The sequence below is a fragment of the Neolamprologus brichardi genome, chromosome 10 (assembly GCF_056152115.1).
Source record: "Neolamprologus brichardi isolate AB-2024 chromosome 10, ASM5615211v1, whole genome shotgun sequence".
Lineage (NCBI taxonomy): Eukaryota > Metazoa > Chordata > Actinopteri > Cichliformes > Cichlidae > Neolamprologus > Neolamprologus brichardi.
In genome coordinates, this window is record NC_142113.1 from 26,210,495 (window position 1) to 26,230,290 (window position 19,796).

Sequence of the window (19,796 nt, forward strand, 5' to 3'; positions counted from 1 at the left end):
AAATGTGAGCAAAGTAGGTGTAGGTTGAGTCAGTTTGCTGACTAAACATACAGAGAAGGGGAATAACAGAAAGACATGGTGTGACTGGTGGGTTTTAAAGAGACAAACACCTTCCCACAGCACTCCATACAGCAGCCAAATCCATGTAAATAAAGCAAAACATTGTTTAGTGTTAGGAATCTTGTGTGTAAGTATGGCAAATTATTAAAGAATTCATTCAAAGTTTTCGGCTACAATGCTGCTGCAAGGTTTTATACCTTAAAGGAAGGTCGTACTTATCAGTAGCATAATTAATTAGGTCAGACTGAGGTAGAAAGAGGCAAGAGATAGTGAGCTTCTAACAAAGGAGAAAATCTGTGCGCCGATCACTGCCATGCTTGGAAGCTCTTTCTGTTTTACCTATAGGGGTTTTTAAGTGTTTTGTGCAAAGTGGCTTTTGTTTCCAGGCCTAATGCCTGCATCGTGCCCATAGCTGTAATTTCACTTATGATGGGGGTCGAACAACTGGGTGACCAACTCCAGGAAACTTTTCTGCTGCAGCTGTTAGCCAAGGTGACCCCACATGCAGTGATTAAAAACACTGGGAGCTGCTGTATTGGAAGCAGTCCAGTGTGTCTAAACTTTGCTCAGTTTGCACACTGAAACTCGCAAAACTAAATATATGTTGGTGAAACTTACAGTGATGATAAATTTGTTAACCTCCATCAAGCAAAAAAACATTTAAATACAGGATTCATTCAATAATTCAAGGTGAGGAAGACATATGAGCAAAACTGCTTGACATAAAGATAGAAAAGTCTTTTTTACCAGGTGTCTTACTACAAACCCCTTTTGTGGGTTATGTGATTTTTGGACAAAACTCCAAAGTTCTAAGACTTGAGTAAGGTAGACCCACATGTCCCTCAGTCTGAAGACAAAAGACAAACAGATGAAAAGACTACATACCTAGACAGGTGTCTGACAACCATGCATAGATGCAATAATCAGTAAATTCACTGTGTCTTTGAGTAATTATGAGCATATATTCTACTCAGCAGTGGATAACTGGAATAACCGTGAAAAGCTTTTGATTTAAAGGGACTGTTTTTTTAGTAGTAAAGTCGTAAAAGCTGGTTCTAGAATTGCAGTTTTACATTAGCAGCTGCTGCATGAGTAACTCAGAGATTAAAGACGATAGGGTTTTTCAACTAGCTGCTGCCTCAGACATCAGTAACAAGCAAGCAAACACTAAGTGTCTGTCTCTGAAATCACAGTCTAGTGTTAACACTTTTATCTATCTGAGGTGAAAACAACACATCATTGAATTCAAACTGCACCACAAGGTGGTTTGAACCTTCAAGTTTGCTTTACTGATCGAATGTAAATCAGATGTTTCCATGTACTGTGGAAGAGGTCCCTCCCAGTGTAGGCAAATTTAGTTTAGGTCAAAGATTTCAAACAGAGGAAAAAATAACATAGTTCATTAATGAACCAAGGCCATTCAAAACATGTGAGAGCCCAGAAGAGCTTATGTCTATGTTGGCTTCGTACCTTCCTAAACATAGTTTGCTCCATATCCTTTTTACTGTATCTAAGAGTGACAATTTGTATCTTTCATCCGTGTTATAAATGGTGTATAGTGAGGACAAGTTAGAGAAAATAAAGTGTCTTTGCAAGGTGCTGAGCTACTATTTGCCAAAACAAATAGTGGTGTGCTGGAACAATCTGGAAGATTGTTCCTTCAGAATACATTTCCCCATTGGATGTTCTAATGATGGAAGTGGACAATGCCAGGGTTATGGATGGGCCTCGGGAGTCCAGGCCAGCCCAGTGAAGTCACTGTCATCCTCAGATGAATTCTTCCGATACACTTTGACTATAAATTACACTGATTCATGCAGTTTGGCAGTGAAAAAGTTTGAAATTTAAAGGCTAAGTTATTGCAGTTTAGTAGTTTACAGTGCTTCTTCTAAATTTGTGGTGGGCAGCATGACTAAAGACTGGATGGCTTTGTGCAGAAAAACAAATAAAAACTATAAGTGGAAATGTGACCACAGGTAAAAAGCAATTTTAAACAGATGGGCTTTAAAGTGGAAATTCCAAAGGTGGTGGTTAATCAATATTTATGACCCAAATAGGTAGGATTTAAACCAGTCACGTAGAGTGTGAGTGATACCAATGGAAGATAATCTTTTGGGAAGGGTGATATGACTGATAGTGTCAAAGGCCGCACTGAAGTCAAGAAGGATGAGAATAGTAAGTAAACTGAAATCAGCTGCCATGTAATTGGCAATTTTTGTAAGTGCAGTCTCTGAATTATGAACAAAGCAAAAGCCAGACTGAAATCGTTCACACAACATGTTATGAGATAAGAGTGAATGAAGTTGAATTGCAAAAAGAATTTTGGAAATGAAAAGTTAATTAGAAAGGAAGTTGGTAGGATCAGCACCAGTTTTTTTCAGAATCCGGTTTATTGCAGCAGTTTTGATAGAGATGAGAGGGACCAGAGAGAGGAGGCAACTTCTAAAGAGGACTCGATGAGGGTCCAGGTTACAAGTAGATGGCTTGGAGTTACGAATCAGGTCTGAAATATCTGAGGAGTTGGGGAGCTTGAAAGAAGGGAATGAGTAAGTGGGTGAAGTAAGTTCAGATGAGATAGTTGAGGAATATAGAACAATATTCTGATGAATCTTCTGAATATTTCAATTAAAGAAAGGCATAATATGATTACACAAAACTTCTGCACTTAAAGAAATTTTCTCTCCTGTTTGTCTTGTTTGCATTCTGTGTTGTATCTTCAATCTAAGACAAATATTTTGACATTTTTTTTAACTGTGAAGGCATTTCTCTGTGAGTGTCCTATGCATATATTATTGTAAATATGCACTTCTTGTGTTGTTGTTTATATTTTGAAAAGCAAGGTGACTAGAGGCAAATGTCCTTGTCAAAGTTGATTGCACATCCAGTTCATAAGGTCTGCTGCCAACCGTGTAGGTGGATAGTGCTGTCTAAACTGTAATCTCCCATAAGTGTGTTGATAATTTGAACTCTGGTGACTGTGAAAATCCTCATCTTTCATGCCCTATGACTGTGGGCACTGTCATCAGTATCTCTAATTACAATAAAAAGATTTCCCCTTGCAGAGTAAAACAGCTTTGTTTTTATTTGGAGTGGCACTTCTTCCTTGAAAAGGCAAAGGGAGCCAAACCATACCAGCCAAATGTCCTCCACATCTTAACAGAACCATCTGGTTCTTCAGATGCACAAGTCAAGGGTTGAGGTTTTCCTCTAACCCTGAATATTTTTTAAAATCACTGTCTGGCTTAAAAACAGGCTTTACTGGCCTCTCAGTAGTCTTAAGTTTGGCACACTCATTTCAGCAGTCTTAACCACCAGAAAACACAACAGAAAAAACCAAACAAACCTCCATCTATGAATCTTTTTAATCAATACACGTCAGCTTATTTTAATTTTACAATCTGCACATGATGTGATAAGTCAGAGGCTAAGATATGGTGTAATCTAGTTCATATGAGAGCATTTTATTCCCCCTTTACACGTATTTCCTGTATGTAGGCTATTAAACAAGATATATAATCTTAATTGGTGAGCTTCATAAATGCTGGTAGGCATATTTTTGTTAAGCTGTCATTCAGAATTTATGCTAAACGAGGCTAACTGCCTGCTGGCTCTAGATATGTGGCATCACTCTCATCTGGACAGCTTATTAGCATATTTTACAAAAATCTACAGCCCGGTAGCTCCTAAATTAAATTTCAGACTCCTGTATAAATAAACTTTTAACCTTGATCTAGCATTAGCGCAAAGTTAAACTGAATACAGCCAACAGGCCATGCGATTTGGCCTCAAAGGTGCGGAGGCGTGATAAGGTGGGCATATTAAACAGTGACCTTGAGGACTTTCCACCAAGAAGGAATCTATGCAGCGTGAATTTGCAGCAGAAGAAAACACCGATAAGCTCTGTGCCTCTGCCACACACGTTAAGGCCCCACAATACGAGATCCCAGCCGCACTGAGACTTTAATTGAACTCCCTCCCCTCTCTTCTCCTCCACCCTCCCCCCCTCCTCTTCTCTCCTCCGTCTCCAGCGGGCTGCTAACTTCTCGTCGACGCACCACTTGGCTTCAGTTTGTTTTGGAGTGGATACGGACAAGCAGCAAAAGACATGGCTTTCCTCCGTAGAGCGTTTCTGCTGCTGTTTCTTCAGGTCTGCCTGTTGCACGTGAGCGGTGAGTTAAAAAAAAATCGAGAAGTAAAAGAGCACGGTTTATTTTTGTTTTTGGTTTTTTTTGCGCGTTTTTATCAAAGAATAAAGTTTCGTGGAGGAGTGCAGAGTTTGAATGAGAATTGGATGCGGCGACAATTTTCGGAGCGTTTGTTTTGTTAGCTCGAGACGTTGACGTGTTTTTGTGTCGCGTGCTTCTGAGGAGTTCATTATCTTATTCCGTTAACAAGCTTTTGGCTTTTGTGTTGAAATTTCATCCTCATTTTAATATAGTAAAATACGAACCTCCTGGTGTTGACTTCTACACGTTTTACATGTTTTGTTTTTTTAAGTTGCTTGTCGTCTTCGTGAAATGTCGCCTTTAAAGGTGTGTTTAATTACTGCGTAATTGATACTAATTAAGCACCAAATGCGTAGCTGTAGCCCGTAGAGCTGAGCGCGTGCACGCGGGCATGCGTCGAGCGTCTGAGGAGCTCGTGTGTTATAAAACTCTTCTCGGTCTGCGAAGAAAGTTGGTAAAGGTTTAATGCGACTGCTGTGAACATCTAAAGAACCACAACACTTTATGTAGACCACAGCACCCAATTTAGAAGAGGGTTGAGTTTTCAAGGCAGGGGCATTTTGTTTTTCTTTAGTTAAAGGATGGGATAGATAAGCATAGAGCAGTGCAATGTGTGTGTTTGTTTGCCTCTGTGTCTGTATATCCTCAGCTTGTGTCATTTTAAGAGCCAGTCTGAGTTTACCTTTTGTGAATATTTTTGCAAAGGCGTGACTCATTGCCTTAGGGAGCTGTGGAGGTTAGAAGCTGTTTATAGATGTTTTTAGTTGGGGCTCCTATGAACAATTTTCTTTGATTCTCTTGACCAGATTGGCTAAAATTGAGAAAAAATACTATAGTTTCCCGGTAGTGAAAGGTCTTGTGTTCTCGTGTATTGTTTGTCTGGTCTGTCTGAGTACAAAATAAGACAGAGAAAAGCAGTATGCCTTAAGGACTTGGGGCTCATCAAACCTATTCACAGGTAAGCAAACATTAGTTTAAGGTTTGAGGCTTGTTGAATAATCAATCTGCAAAAAAGTACAATACTGAATGCTTTTGTAATAACTGCAAATTCTTCCTTTTATGCCCTTTTAAGTTACATGACATATTAAAAAACAAGGTGGGTGGACTGAAACATTTCAATTTAAATATTTTGACTTTTTTTCAAAGGTTCAAAACAATCTGAACCTTTTTGGGTTGTTTGGTTTTGTACTGTATGACAATTTTGGCTATTTTAAGCTTTTCCCTTGAGCTGTGGAAAATTATGATGATTATTTTCACAATTCTTTATGGAATTTTGTAGAAGTAGTAGGTTAACTGGGGAAATATTTGAAGTTTTTGGATAGCTAACTGCAACTCTACCATTTATCTAACCAGTGTAGGGTAATGGCACCATGCACCTTCTCATTTTTTACATTTTTTTTTTGGCCTGTCCCATTTGGTTCTTTAGCCATCAGAATTGTTGTCTGAAGACCAACAAGGATACCCAATGGATTTATTTTGCCAAATGGATCATCATGGCATTGCCGTATTGGTCCATTTGATCGACCTTTGTTTTTATTTATTTTATTTTATTTTCAGTTGTTACAGACGGGACAGACATGAGTGAGGGATAGGAAAGGGAGAAAGAAAGAGGAAGGAAAAGAAAAACAGAGAGGGACAGTGAGAAAGGGGGAAAAAATCTCCTGGATCACCTGTTGAAAGAGAAAGAATAGAAAACAAGCAAAAAAAAACCAAAGCAACATACTAAACACAACACCATCGCATTAATCTAGCTAAGTGTAAACAGCAGTAAGTACTAAATATTGAATGTTGTTGTGCAGCACGCAGGACAAACAGCGCACAATGTGCTTTGAAGTAGTAGCCAAGAAAGGTGTAATTTAAGTCTACGAACAGGGAACACCCATGTGCACACCTGTGTGGATCAGCGCGCTTGTATTCAAATGGTTTCCCCATGCACCTTCTCATTTTGAAGGACGTGATCAACTAGAGTGTGTTGTATATCGACGATACAGCTGTGTGCTTTCAACTTTATATTGGACTGTTAAATGCTGTACTGCTTTCATTACAGTGGCTGATCCTTTTAAATGAACATAAAAAATGAAGAAAGATAAATTATTCACCTGATATGGGTGTCTTTAAATTTTTATTAGAATCATATTTGCAAAACACACTAATCAAAACTCATTAAGTCAGTTTCCCCACCCAAACCATCCTCCCTCTTGCAACTCACTTTGTCCTGACCTTATCCCTGTTTTTTTCCTTAAATCCATGTTTTTTTTTTACTCCATCAGCCTTGTCTTAATTGGGTTATCTCTATTTAATCCTCATCTCCCCTCTACCTCCTCTAGAGACCAAGTAAAGCTGTCTGTTTTTGGATTAGGTCATTAGCCTTTGGTAGAGACCCCGGACCTCTAAAGAGCTTCTAAACCAGCCCCTGTCAAAACTGACCCACTCCCTAATGGACCTTGAAGGGCACTTACTCGAATACAATTTGTGGCTAAAAGCATTTCTGCTGCATGGAAATGAACCCATCCCGAGCATGAGAAGAAACCCAAACATGAAGCTTTGTTGATGCACTGTATACAACCCACTATTGATTTCAGAGTCCAATGTTCATCAATATGATCATCACGTTCTGTTAAAAGAATGGGCAAGTGGTCCGGGAATGGCGGTGGAGCAGTAAATCTGAGCAGTGGCTGAGCTTTTACGATGACATTTACAGAACAGAGAGTAGGGAAAGCAGACAGGCCTTTTTAGTTAATGCTGTTATGAAATATTTCTAACCAAACAAGGTTTTATCCATCGGTGCATTTGGAGGCTCGGAGGGATCCACTCTGAGTTTGTGTGTGTAAAATGCCTCTTGCATTCAGAAAACTGGCAGATGCTTTTATATAATATATGTTAGTGTAACAACAACATGTGAGTACCGCAGACTTTAGTAAGAAACTGCTGCAACTTACCTGAATAAATATTTCTTTGTGATGTTAAAATGAGTAGCTGTTTCGTAGTGTACCGCCAACTGTGACAGTGTGCTTTGTTGACAAAGTCAGTTATTTAGCGTACCTGCTAAAAGATAGGTGCTGGTTTACTGTTGCATCAACTGGTTAGTTTGTTTGTGTTGTTATTTGACTTGTTAGTTTAGAACTGGATTAACCTGTTAAAAAAAAGGTCAAACAGTGGTAGACCAGCAACTTTGCAGGGTGAAATGGCGATTTTTGTCAAAGAAGTCTGTTGTGTTTAAGGAGTATCGTTGTCATAATAATACAGATACTGGGAAATTCCTCAATCCTCCTCACTATTTTGGATACCACAAGAGGTAAAAAATGACAGAAAATCAGTTAAAAGTGAGGAGTCGGTAAAAAAAAAGAAGAAAGAACAGCGATGGCACTATCATGCAAAAAAGGTTTTAACATAATTGCAGGGTGTATTTATGACAAATATTTTAAGATTGTCTTGGGGACTGCTAACAAAAAAAAGTCAGTATTTTTAGGTTTTCTGAGGTAGTGCTGTGCTTCTGGTGAATTGGCTCCATACTTTGTTTGCTGATGAAACACAGTTGTTAAGGTAGTCTGCCACAATTTCTGTTTGGTTGCTGGTAGACTTTTCTTAGCTTCAGTTAGAAGAAACATAATGATTTTTAGACCCAAATAGTTCTGTTATCCTGGTAAATTAACATCGTCTATTATAATGTTACAGACGTGCAGGGCTGATAACGTTCACATCCCACCTGCAAAGTTTAGCCATGACTGTTACCTTAATGATAATTAACAGTCAGCTAATGTGGCTGTTACATAAATGCACCTTCAGGCTTGGGATGGGCACTAGGAGTACACTACCTTGTGACTCCCTGAGTCTGGGTTTGTAGCTATTGGGTAAATTGCTAATGCCTTGATTATACTCTGCTGCAGACAGGGACAGCTGGAGACTCAACAGATGAGTAGACATTCCCGTTACGCCTCTTTGAAGTCTGTTACTTGGATCGCATTGTAATTCAAATTTTCTACAAGTCCATACTGTCACAAAAAACAGGTAGGTAGACAGATGTCCACACAGACCATCGCAAGCTGAAATTTACCTCACTGGGATCCGAACAGACCCACGGATAGTGTAATTAAGACTCATTGTTAAGCAATTAATGTTGCAACTGGAGCTTTATTGGCTTCTCGAAATTCCTCTTAAAGTGTTGTTAAGTGTTGTGAATGTCAACTACTGCAGATGCTAGTGAGGGGAGGGGCTGTATGAAGTTATGTGTCAACTGGATGAGATAAAAACAGGACTGCTGCTATTAATACTGATGCAAATGAGTACCTAATCCAGTGGTCAGTATCTGAGAATCAGTGTTTTTTGCAGCCCTAATAAGAAAAGCAATTTCTTTCTAAGTACAGTGTTTCCACAAATCACCACCTACTGTGGACACCCATGCAGTTATAACATATGCCTTCAACCTTGGAGATATTATTTATTGTTGGACCATAAAGAAGTTGAACCAAGTGTCAAAAGCAAGCTATATCAATACAATTGGTAATGTCTCAACTTATATCCTGTTTGGAAATATAACAAGAAAGCAAAGAAAAACATTGATATACTGCCCAGCTGTACCGTGAACTCGCATTGTTGTTGAAAATGATTAAGGGCACCTTCTAGAAAATGCTAAAGTCGTAAAGTTAGCCCCAAATCCCAGTTTTACTGGTCTTAGAGACACTTTTCACTTGGAGGTAAACTTGAAAGTTTTCCTACAGAGCAGCTCACTCCAGCTCTAAAGAAAATTCAGTATCCAAACACGCGCGAGAACAATTCAGCTGCCTGTTAGGGAGTGACTCCTGATAATAGCCCTATAGTATGGGTGTATCGGATAGCCGCATACTATAGGGGGTAGGTTGATGTTTAAATAGCGGTTGTATTGACATAATTTGATCAGTTTTAACATCACTTGGGGAAAAAAATCTGTTGAAGTATTAAAAGTATGATGCTTAATCAAAAACAATACCATGTTGCTGGTGTTATGTGTGTTGAAGTGTTAAATGACATTAAGGTTTCCCTTTTATTTCCCTTTCATATGCTTACCCACATTCAGACTTTCTTAAATTCTTTTGGCTTTAAGCATTTTTGATAGAATTAATACACATCTGAAGGACTTTGTAATTTGTTATTTATGTGAAATATAATGAATAGAGAGCAGTGGCAATTTGTCTAGCACAACTGCTGGACCAGCTCTAGTTTCAAACCCTGAAATGTAAGCGTTTCCTGGTTGTCATCATATATCATATTTTAATATCCGTGGACAGTAAGCCAATCAATCAAGCTTTCTAAAGATGTCGCCTTTAAATATTTCTCGAATTGTTGAGTTATGAAAATAATGTCATTTTTAGACAATAAGTGATGACCATGCAGTCCTCTACAATGTTATTTATATTTCATTGTGGTTTATATACATTTATTTGTATTCTAAATATATCAGACTGTTGAATTATTAAACAGTCAATCCTGTAATTGAGACATTCAAATTCATGTTGACTCCAAGGTCATATTGAAAAATACTTGAAAATGAAAATAAATTCATAGAGATATAAATATGCTATTTAAAAAAGTTGTGTGCGATGTATTTGCTGTAAATCTGCAGGTCTTTATTCGACTTCTAAGAAAATATTTTTTGCAGCATGTAGAAAAATAAAAAAACAGTGAGTCAGTCTTCTCTAGTAAATAATGGCTGGTCTCCCTGACCTCCTCTTCATCCGTCTCCGTGGCTGAGTGCCTGGGAATGCCTGCGCTTTGCTGCTGGGCTTGTCTGGATGTGGCAGGAAGTGTGCAGCTGTTGGCTGCAGTTGTCCATGTGGGATTAGTGCATTTGCCTGAGTGATAGCTAGGCATGACAGCCATATAATCTAATGTATTGGCTCATTGTTTTCATTAAAGAGAGTGTGCTGTTTGATCCCTGTAGTATTATAATGGTGACTTGCTGTAGCATTAGGCATATGTAAGCTAATTCGGCTAACATGTAGGTCAGCACAGTGGACAATTAAATAAATACAAGCAATTACATTAACTTTTTTCATTACTTTAGCTGATCATTCAAACTTAAAAGCTTCTAAATAGATTACAGGATACCTTGTGTGTTATTCCAGACTTTTAAGACGTGGGGTTTGCATGTTTTGATTTAGACTATTGAAATGTTAGTAAATGTTAGGATTTTTTACGACAGTTTGGACAGAAAGACTGGCACTTTCTTTAAACCTGAGTGGTTTAATTTGACTTGATATAGCTTTAGAAGTTATGAGGGGATATTGTATATGACAGTAAACCAAGCATTTTCCTTTGTTGTCGAAGAAAAAGATGATCTAAGTGGCATAGTTTCCCAGAGAACATAACTATTTTTTTCATTTTGAATGTGTGCCAGCACCAAGACAGCAGGCTTGATACCTTTTGTTTTAAAAAGTGCTCAACCTGGCTGCTTCTCTGCTGCAAATCGACTGGAACAAAAAAAAGAAGCATTTTGCTTGAGCGCTCATTGGTGTTTGTTGTTTCAGTTTGTGGTTTGAAGCCAGTGCATGCTCTGAAGATCCAAGACATGTTTTGGGAAATCAAAGCCCTAGCTGTTTAGCTGGCAGGAACAGAGCTGACATCACCCTTAAGCCTAAATTGAAAGGTTTTTCAAGGGCCTTGTCTTGCATGTGTAGTGGATGGTTGATGTTTGAGTGGGATTTTATTTCCAACAGCTGCCTCTGTAGTTTGATCCCTGTCCTTCTGGGAGGGACTCTCCTGTATCGACTACCTTTCTGGTGCTTCAGAGCTGCCCCAAAACATCCTCGCCTGGTATGTTATTCAAAGCACATCATTCACCACACTGAGAAATCCATAAAGTGAACAATCACCTCAGAAAAGATAGGACCTCTTTTAAGAGCTAGAGACGGTTGTCTAAGCAGACTCAGTCAGGGTGAAGGATGCAGGAAATTACTCATGAGACTTAAGAAGATATGTGTCCATTCAGGAGGTAAAGAATTTGTCATACGGTTGCTTCAGAGCGTTAAACTGTTATCACACAGTGTCAGAAACATGAAAAATCTCCCCAGAAACACATTAAGTTCATTTTTTAATACTTGTTCCCTTAAAAGGCATTGCAGAATTCAGTTTTTTTCAGGAATCTTGCAGGTTCAGGTTTTTTTCGTCTTGTTGGGAGAGTGCTCAGGGGCTTTTTTCATCACACTTCTTTGACTCACAAATATTGGATTTGGCTGCATTGCTCGCACAGGATTGATTATTTCTACCCAGTACTGTAAGAGCAGCGTGAAGTAAAGTAGAGGTATATTTTACCCTGCTGGATTGGCTGTGCGGATGATGTCAGCACAGTCAGAGCATAACAGTTACACCTTAAGAGTTACAGTGCCCTTGCACTGTAAATCATTTCCTTATATCCTTCATGTCCACTGCAGCGTAGCACCCACAGAACTCACAAAGTAGCATTATAATTTTGCAGCGGCTTGGACTGCATTGCAAGAGTAAAAATAATAACACAGGGCAATGATGTGGTTTATGCTTTGCTAGTTGTTTTGTTAACTTTGGCAAACTGTGCTTTGTTGGTGGTGATATTTGGGAGGAGTAGTCTTCCTTCTTGTGGGATGCTGCCGGCATATTTGGATATTCATCCAGGAGTATTTACCATCTCAGCTTGTGTGCGTGACATCCCTATCACTCACAGCATTGGTTATCATGTTCATTTCACCTCACTGTTGCCAACTTAGCAATTTTTAATAGCTCTTTGGGGACTTTTTTAAAAGCGCCATTCTCTCTCTTCTTTTCTGTTCAGCAGTGGGGAACTGAAAAATTTTTTCTACTGCTCGTAAATTTGTCTGTTAGTAGGCATCTGACTTGTAAATGTAGCAAAAATGATAGCAGAGACCATTTCTTTAACATTTGTGTACCGTGGCAATGTGAGACAGCATCAGAGTAACAAACTTGCCATACCTTGACATGTTCACATTTCTGTTCGTGGCTCTCTGGGGTCCTGCAAATATAGTATTAAGAACAACACTAGTCACAAGTTTAATCAGTCAGGGTCAAGTCCCAGCAAGAAGTCTTTCAGAGACATTCAGAAGCACCTTGCCCTGAAAAGCTGCTTCTTTTATCCCTTGAAAACGGTGCTGAAAGGCATCCTACAGGGGGAAAATTTCTTTGGTTTGAATGAGCACAAAGGAGTCTTAAACTGCCTGAGAATTTCTGCAGTGGAAAATGATGATAAAGAAACAACATGCAGCCTGAAATGTTGACAGTAGTCTAAATATTTGCTTAAAATTTCCATTCACCAAGAAATGTGTGATTATTTGTGACTCTCCTCCCGTGTCTTCTATAATTATGAATGTTATGTAGAATCCTCAGGATTTGATAATCATAGATGCTGCATACTGTTAATAGAATTAGTTGTAATTATAAAATAACAACTAAAAGTTTAAAATGTATCTTTTTCATAAGTAAAATATCTAAGTATTATTGAAAAAGCACTACAGGGAGTACCATAACAACTACTGGGTTCTTTGTCTTAAAATAAGACAAATTTGTAGTATTTCAGTCTTCAGCAGATTTGGCCATTTGTCTTTGAGCTGTGCCCAGGCAAAATTGGCCATCTGTACATTATGTCCCTTCATATTTAGAAGGCCCATCTGTGGGACACATGGCACTGTCTTGGGCCACAGTCCAAGTCCTGGCAGCAGTCCCTTGAGTGCCAGGGCGAGAGACAAAAAAACCCTCCAGTATTGCCTTCATTGAGAAGTCTTTCATTTCTCCTTTTCCCTCTTCTCTCCCTTTTTGGTCCACAAACAGAGCTTAAAGAGCAGCTGCACACACCTGACGCCAGTACATCGGACAAGGCACAATCTGCCGTGGGGCAACAAGCAGGGGCTCATGTTACAGAGAAATTTTACACCACCATGGTCTTTGCCTCCTTCCCGCCTTTTTCTGAGCCATCTCCCCCCCACACCCTGTGCTCTGCACACCTCTCTCATGCCCTCTTCTTTGCTTTGTTTTTTTATATTTGCCAGAGCCTGGGATTATTTGCTTTGCTGTTATTGAAATCAACAGTTCTCTCAGGAGCACACACAAAGGGATGGAATTTATTCCATACTGTGCTGCATACGTTGGTTATAGAGCTTAGTTTAATTTTCAGTTTACTCTTATCTGAGTTAATCAGTAAAATCTTATGTCGGATTTTTAAAGAAATTATACTTTGGCATTAATTTGTGGTAGTAGAATCTGATGCAAGCTAGTATATTTTATATTTCCTAGAGTTAAGTTGAGAAATTAAGATGCTTAATTTTGGATGTTGATATTAAGATTTTTGTCTTTCTGCAGCCAGCAACTTTAAAGCTTACCATCATGTCCAAATGAAGTTGGATTGTGCAGAAACTGAAGCAATATTTATATATATATTTTTTTTCTACTGTTAGCACCATTAGGTTAGTACTTAATTATTTTATAATAGTACCTCAAGCAGCAGGCACTAAAAAAGGGATTGAGTGCCACATCTCTGGGCCAGAATTTACCCATTAATTACGAACATTGTTTCTTACGATTTGTTACAAAAGGGTCCATAAATTATTACTCCTGGAAAGTGGGAAGCAGAGATTCCCCTTGCCATCCTGCGGGGTTCAGGTGTTTGTGAAATGTGACCACAGCACTATGTCATTGGTTTTTCTGTTGTTTTTGTAATGGATATGAGATATAATTCTTCTTTGAACAATGCAGATGTCATTAAGCTTCTTAAGTATTTGCTCAAGGCTTCCCCTCAGACCATGCCATTGTCCTAGTGAATGCCATGTCCTCTGATTTCTTTTGTTCTTTGACTTTATGTCAAACTGTCAATGCAGTCGATGTGTCTGTGGGGAAATATATTTAGAGTAACATTTAGCCCATAACCAGGATTAAGTTGCAAAGTGATATTGGCACTATATATGAGGAAAGTAACAAAATAGTAAATACATGTTACTGACAATACCTGCTGTAAGACACAAAGAGGACAAAGGCTTATGGGTTACTGATTATTGTGTCAGATACCAAAAATAAAGTGACAGTTTGACTGCTTCAGGGTGTTCATGGGTTAGTAAAGCAAGGGTAGGGACGGGTCATGGGGTCAACGGGGGTTTTCCTGCTTCCCTCTTTTTTCAGAAGCAAATCAATAAGACAGTCATTCTCCCTTGTTGCTTCACGGCTAAGAAACAAGTTGTCTTCAATTTGATTAACTTTACTTGTCCGTCCTCTGCTTTCGTTTTTTATGTATTTGCTTTTTTGTATGTCATGACTTTTAGCTAACGGGACATCTTGCCATGTCGGGGCAGGTTGTCCTGTTGGCTGTTTTTTCCTCTAATATCATATCTGATATCATTATTTCTGCCTGTAGGAAACAAAGACTTGTCATAGATTTTGACAGTGTCATAACCATCAGGAAGGATGAAAAAAATAACCCGCCAAATGCATTTACCATTACATTATTAGCTGTACTGCCTTTCCTTATTCATCTTCCTCCAGATAAAATGATGAGGCTCATTATGTCTGGCACTGTGCCAGTCAGTTGTCTGCCACATAAACCTGCATTCACATCTGCTAAATTAAAATGAAACCAGTCTGAATCCAGACTGACTTTGATGGTGAAAAGAAATCTCTGTGTTCAGTGTGTGCATGTGCAGATGAATATTCATGAGGACCCCAGGGCTAACCAGACAGTCTTTCATGGTTTTCGCTTCAATCTAATGGGCTGTGCCATGCCATGGATATAGCATGCATCTGGCAGTGTTGCTGTTTCTTAGGGGCTGGTTTTGACCGCCTTTTGTAACTTGTCAAAATTTCAGGGTTTCTTCTTGAATTGTTAGCGTGAAATTTGCACATTAGTGTAAACTAACATAATAAAACACCCCCAACATTATATGCTTTGCAAAATAAAGTTTGTCTGAAGGTGTGGAGGCATGTCTGCACATGATTCTATGCATAGGGGATGAACAACATTAGAGAGTCCTGTGTCAGTCATGTCTTTTAATGTTATTCTGGCCCCTAAGGCTCAACCATCAGTGCAGAGGTAAAGTGTCTGATTTAACTCACATTTCATGCTTTGAGTGGGTCTCTCCCCTTTAGCTGACTTGTAGTGCAGGCTAATTATTTTGGTCTTTTTTGGTTGTTCAGTAAGTGGTTGCGGGGCATTTGTGGCATTTGTGTGATTGATTCCCCAGAGGGCTGATCTCTTTGTTTAAGTGTCCCTCAGGAAGCGCAAGAGAGGCAGAAAATTAAGCAATTAAGGAAAACCAACAACTACTGTTGATCGGACAGAGGAATTTGTCTAAAATGTTTCTCTACATCATTTTAACATCAGGGCCAAAATATTTACTCGCTTTCACTACCAGTTCTTCAGATTAATACTTGGTGTTTTTTTTATTTCTGCATTTAAAATTTTCTTTAAAAGGTCGATTGCCTCACCAAACTAATAGTTTGTATTTCTTAAGCCTTGAGAAAATATATCTGATTTTGGTACTAAAGAGGTTGTTTTTTTCAAGAATGAAAAACTTTTGCATTTTAAATGCGGACTTGCAAATGTTAAATGTTGGCTAAACAAAAGACTCTTTATCTTTCCTTTAATGATTTTCCTGAAATGACTCATTTGTATTACTGGAAATGAGATTCTTGTATCTTTTTACAATCTGTGTGTGCACACTATGTGTACAGCCGACAGAAGTCATGGGGCAAATGTGTGGGAGGATTTGTAGACAGATGCCTTGCAGTGAGTGAGATGAGCTGAATTCGATTTGGAAAGGATCTAAAAATATGTATTCGAACTGAAAAGAGTGCCTTCCCACAATATGAAGATGGATTAATATGAGTTTATTCGGATGAGATGTGTAGATATAACAAGAGTATTTAGGCTTTTGTTGGAACATCTTCCTGGTCTTGCTGTGGGCTGTGACAACTGGCTGTATTCACAGATAAGAATCAGATGCTGAAGGGTGATAACTAAATCACAGACAGGATTTATTAAAGAGACATGATGCAGAGTTGACTTTAGGGGCGATTTGGTCGCTGCCAGACACAGGGAATAGCTTTTAAAGACGTGTCTGATGAGAGCTGTAATGTGATCTACCTTTGCAGCTCAAGTTCAGCGTTTGGAATCTGCCTTCAGGGGGTCTTCTTCTACAAGTGCAATTTAAGTGTAAAGGCATGTCAAGACTCCAGGTGTACACTGTCCCTTGCAATGTGAAAACTGGACTGAAGACTCTGAAATAGCTTTAGTTCAGGACAATAAAGATAAAACCTGTGGTTAGCTGTTGGCAGGCACCGTCCTGTTCAACCAAAGATGCAGATTTGACACAGTTTTTGCTAGTATTTCTTGTGGTGTATTTATTTTTTAAAAGGTTTTATTTGTTTTCCAAAATGTATTATGACAAACAGACTTTTCTCTTCGTACAAATAAAAATCATGTTAGTGATTTATTTTGTCCCTGGAAAGGACTCAATTTAATAAAGAACTTGAATCAATACCAAATGAAGACATCATGCTTACTGCACTGGATTATCTTGCTTCATAGCAGTCATTAATTTGCTCCAAACATATTAAAGTGAATGTTTGTCACAGACAAATGGTAACCACCCAGAGGGGTTTCTGTAAATTATGCGATGGCTGATAATGATTTAGAGATTTCTTTTCCTTTGGCTTTTGGCAAAATGTCTTGGGGGGGACAATTTTTATCTTGATATTGAAAGAACAGTTTTCATTTTAAGATACATTCATTTAACATTATGTAAAGATGCCATATTTGATGTTTCATAAAGCAGTGAAAAAGTAAAAGATGAAGGCAGACTGACAGGTATTGCAGAAAGGTACTTTAATTAATACTGGGGGAAAAAGAAAACATGCTGTACCGTGATGGCAGGAAACCCTGAAGTACTAAGAAGGTCAAAAATATGAAGAATGGAGCAAATTCAACAGAGCCCACTGGGGAGACAGCAATACGGGAACAAAGGGGAGACCATATGGTGATCTGACATAGGTAGAAAATAAAGATTAAATACACAAACCAGAAAAATGGGTAATAAGGCACAAGTGAATTCAATCATGACAGTAACAAGGTCAGAAAAGGAACAAGGGAGGGAGGTAAAAGCACAAAGTCACAGGAGGAACTAACTTTCAAAATAAAACAGGAGACAACTGAAAGCCGTACAAAGAATAAACTCATAAAGCCAAGACAATAAGACACAGAGAACGTAGAACACATTTAGAAAAGGAACGAACATTCAAAAACACACTGCAAGATAGATTAATGATTACAATAGAAACCACAGATAACAGAAAAACTCAAACAGATGCAGTGGACAAAGTGAGGTCCCTAGGTGACTTCTGGCTCTCAGGCTTTTACAAACCGCTGAACTTCGGAGAAAACTGTAACAATCTTTGTGTGTGGTAAGTGGTTTTGTCTCTCTAAATGCACTTCTCAGCTTTGAGAGGAGATGGAGCAGCAGCAAAACTGCCCATTTCCCCTCGAGGCAAAGCGAAAACATGACTCTCATCTTAGCCAAAGTCTCCCTGTAGTTCCTCTAACATTAGTGGGTGGCAGGAGAAGAATTTAGTGTCAAACTGCAGTTTCTCCATTTTGAGAGGAGTCATCCAAGGTGGTTTGGGCATCTGGTGGAGATGCCCTGATGGAGGCAGACAAGCCTGGAAGCCATTGCTGTCCTTGACCTGTTGTTAAAGTGACTGTGAACTTAATATGTGACTCAAAATGGATGCAATAAACAGGTTTTTATGCAGTTATACTTAGTGAACATGCAGTCTCTTAACTTTAAGGTTTAATTCAGTGCACTTATATTTTATTTTGTTGCATTTATATGAAAGATAGGTAAGGTAAAGTAACAGATCCACCTTTTTCTCCTCTGCTCAGTCTTCCTGGAAGTACATACACCACATTACCCCACAAAAAATGTCCAGCTTGAAGACCCAGTTGGAGGTGTTTAAGTTGCAACATGTCATACTAATCTAATATGCAGTCAAATTGATATAACAGACCCCATGCAGGCTCCCATTTAATAAATTATGGCTCCTGAAGTGTTACACAGTCATTAGCTGCTTGATTCAGTTTAAGCTCCTTTTCCATATACGCTGTCGCATAGTTACAGACACAAGGAGGGGAAAAAAAAGCTTGGTAATGGCGACTAGATTTTTGGAAACCATGCCAGACAGTATCCAAGTATGGTTAACAAGCATAAAACCTGCCGAAGAAGACTCTGACTAGGCAAAGCCCCCTGCAGGGCCGGAGGAGTCAGAACACCATGGGCTTCCGCCACCTCCAGCCAGCTTGGCATCTGCTGCCCAGCAGAGACCAGGAACACTGATATCGACAGGCCTGAAAAAAACACTGCTGCTTGTTAAAGGGTACAGCGCACAGAGCCAATTGTTATGGAGGAGTAAGCAATGCTTTAGAGAGTTCCAAGACAAATGTCCATGATGTTTGATTTAATGGTATTTTAACCAGAAATCAGACAGCCAGTTTATTGTGTCATCCTTTATTGAGATTATCTGCAAGACCGGTGGTTCTTTACAACTTGGTCACAACCATGCAGGGCCTATTACCCAGTGACAAAGATGTTATCTGATTATCATCCATCATCTCCACTTCCCCTTCTGCTAGTCTGTGCAAGATCTAATGATGTGTGTTGTAAGGTCATTTTGACACAGAGGCTATAGTCAGCAGTTTTCCAACACTAATTCTTGCTTTGAGAATTTCTGAATTTGCTTTCTTCAGGATTAATAAATGTTTAGTGATCTAATGTGTGTTTTGCTTCAGTGCAGTGAATCGTAATCATTTGCTTTACTGATGCACTTCTTTTAATGGCTTTAGACAGCAGTTGAAGTCTTTGGAAGATTGGAATAAGCTGTAAAATTGTTCGGTTTCATCTGTTGACTTCTTTTGGTGACAATAAGAAAAAATATCTGTATTTTTTTAACTAATGAAAAAAAAGGCTGTAGCCATATATTCAATTATTCATGTGATGAGGATCAGTTTAGACCTTATTTTGTTTTCAGTTTCAGAGTTGGGGTTATTTTAATGCGGGATAGTAGACCAATACAATACTCCTTTCTAATAACAGCAGTAGTGTTCATTAGTTCATTAGTTAGTTAATTTTTACCAACTTAACACATTTATCACAAGATTGTGTCTTTATTTACTTTTTGTAAAAAGTACCTAGTGAGAAATGTATTGACAGTTTTGTTTAGTGGTGGAGAGTCTTTATCTCCCACAAGAATTTTGTTTTGTAGAGTGAGGCACTACTCTCGGCCCTCAGGGAGGCTGTGCACTGTGCACGAAAAAAATACAAGACATTCTGTTGCTTTTAAAGGTCTTTCTGTGCAAGATGAGTTATTTTTAAAGCCACTATTTACACTTTGAATATTTTCTGTTTGACTAGCACCAGAAAATGCCCAGAAATTTGCGCTCAGGACAATCCTGCTATAAAGTTAGAGCACTTGTGATAGGCTGGTAACAAAAATGTGAATGTTAACTTCGAAGCA

At 38.7% G+C, this 19,796-nt stretch overlaps 1 protein-coding gene across 3 annotated transcripts in view; it reads left to right on the plus strand.

Annotated features, from left to right (window-relative positions):
• The first annotated feature begins 3,991 nt into the window (after positions 1 to 3,991).
• Positions 3,992 to 19,796, plus strand: part of mcama (melanoma cell adhesion molecule a) — a 50,165-nt gene continuing 34,360 nt past the window's right edge. The window contains exon 1 of one of the 3 annotated variants that reach the window (XM_087847460.1): positions 3,992 to 4,229. In XM_087847460.1, coding sequence (XP_087703586.1) covers positions 4,166 to 4,229 — 64 coding nt within the window. In that variant the 5' untranslated portion in view covers positions 3,992 to 4,165. Of the gene's footprint in view, positions 4,230 to 5,076; positions 5,245 to 19,796 lie in introns of those variants that run through there. The other 2 variants (XM_087847459.1, XM_087847461.1) reach the window with 2 other exon arrangements.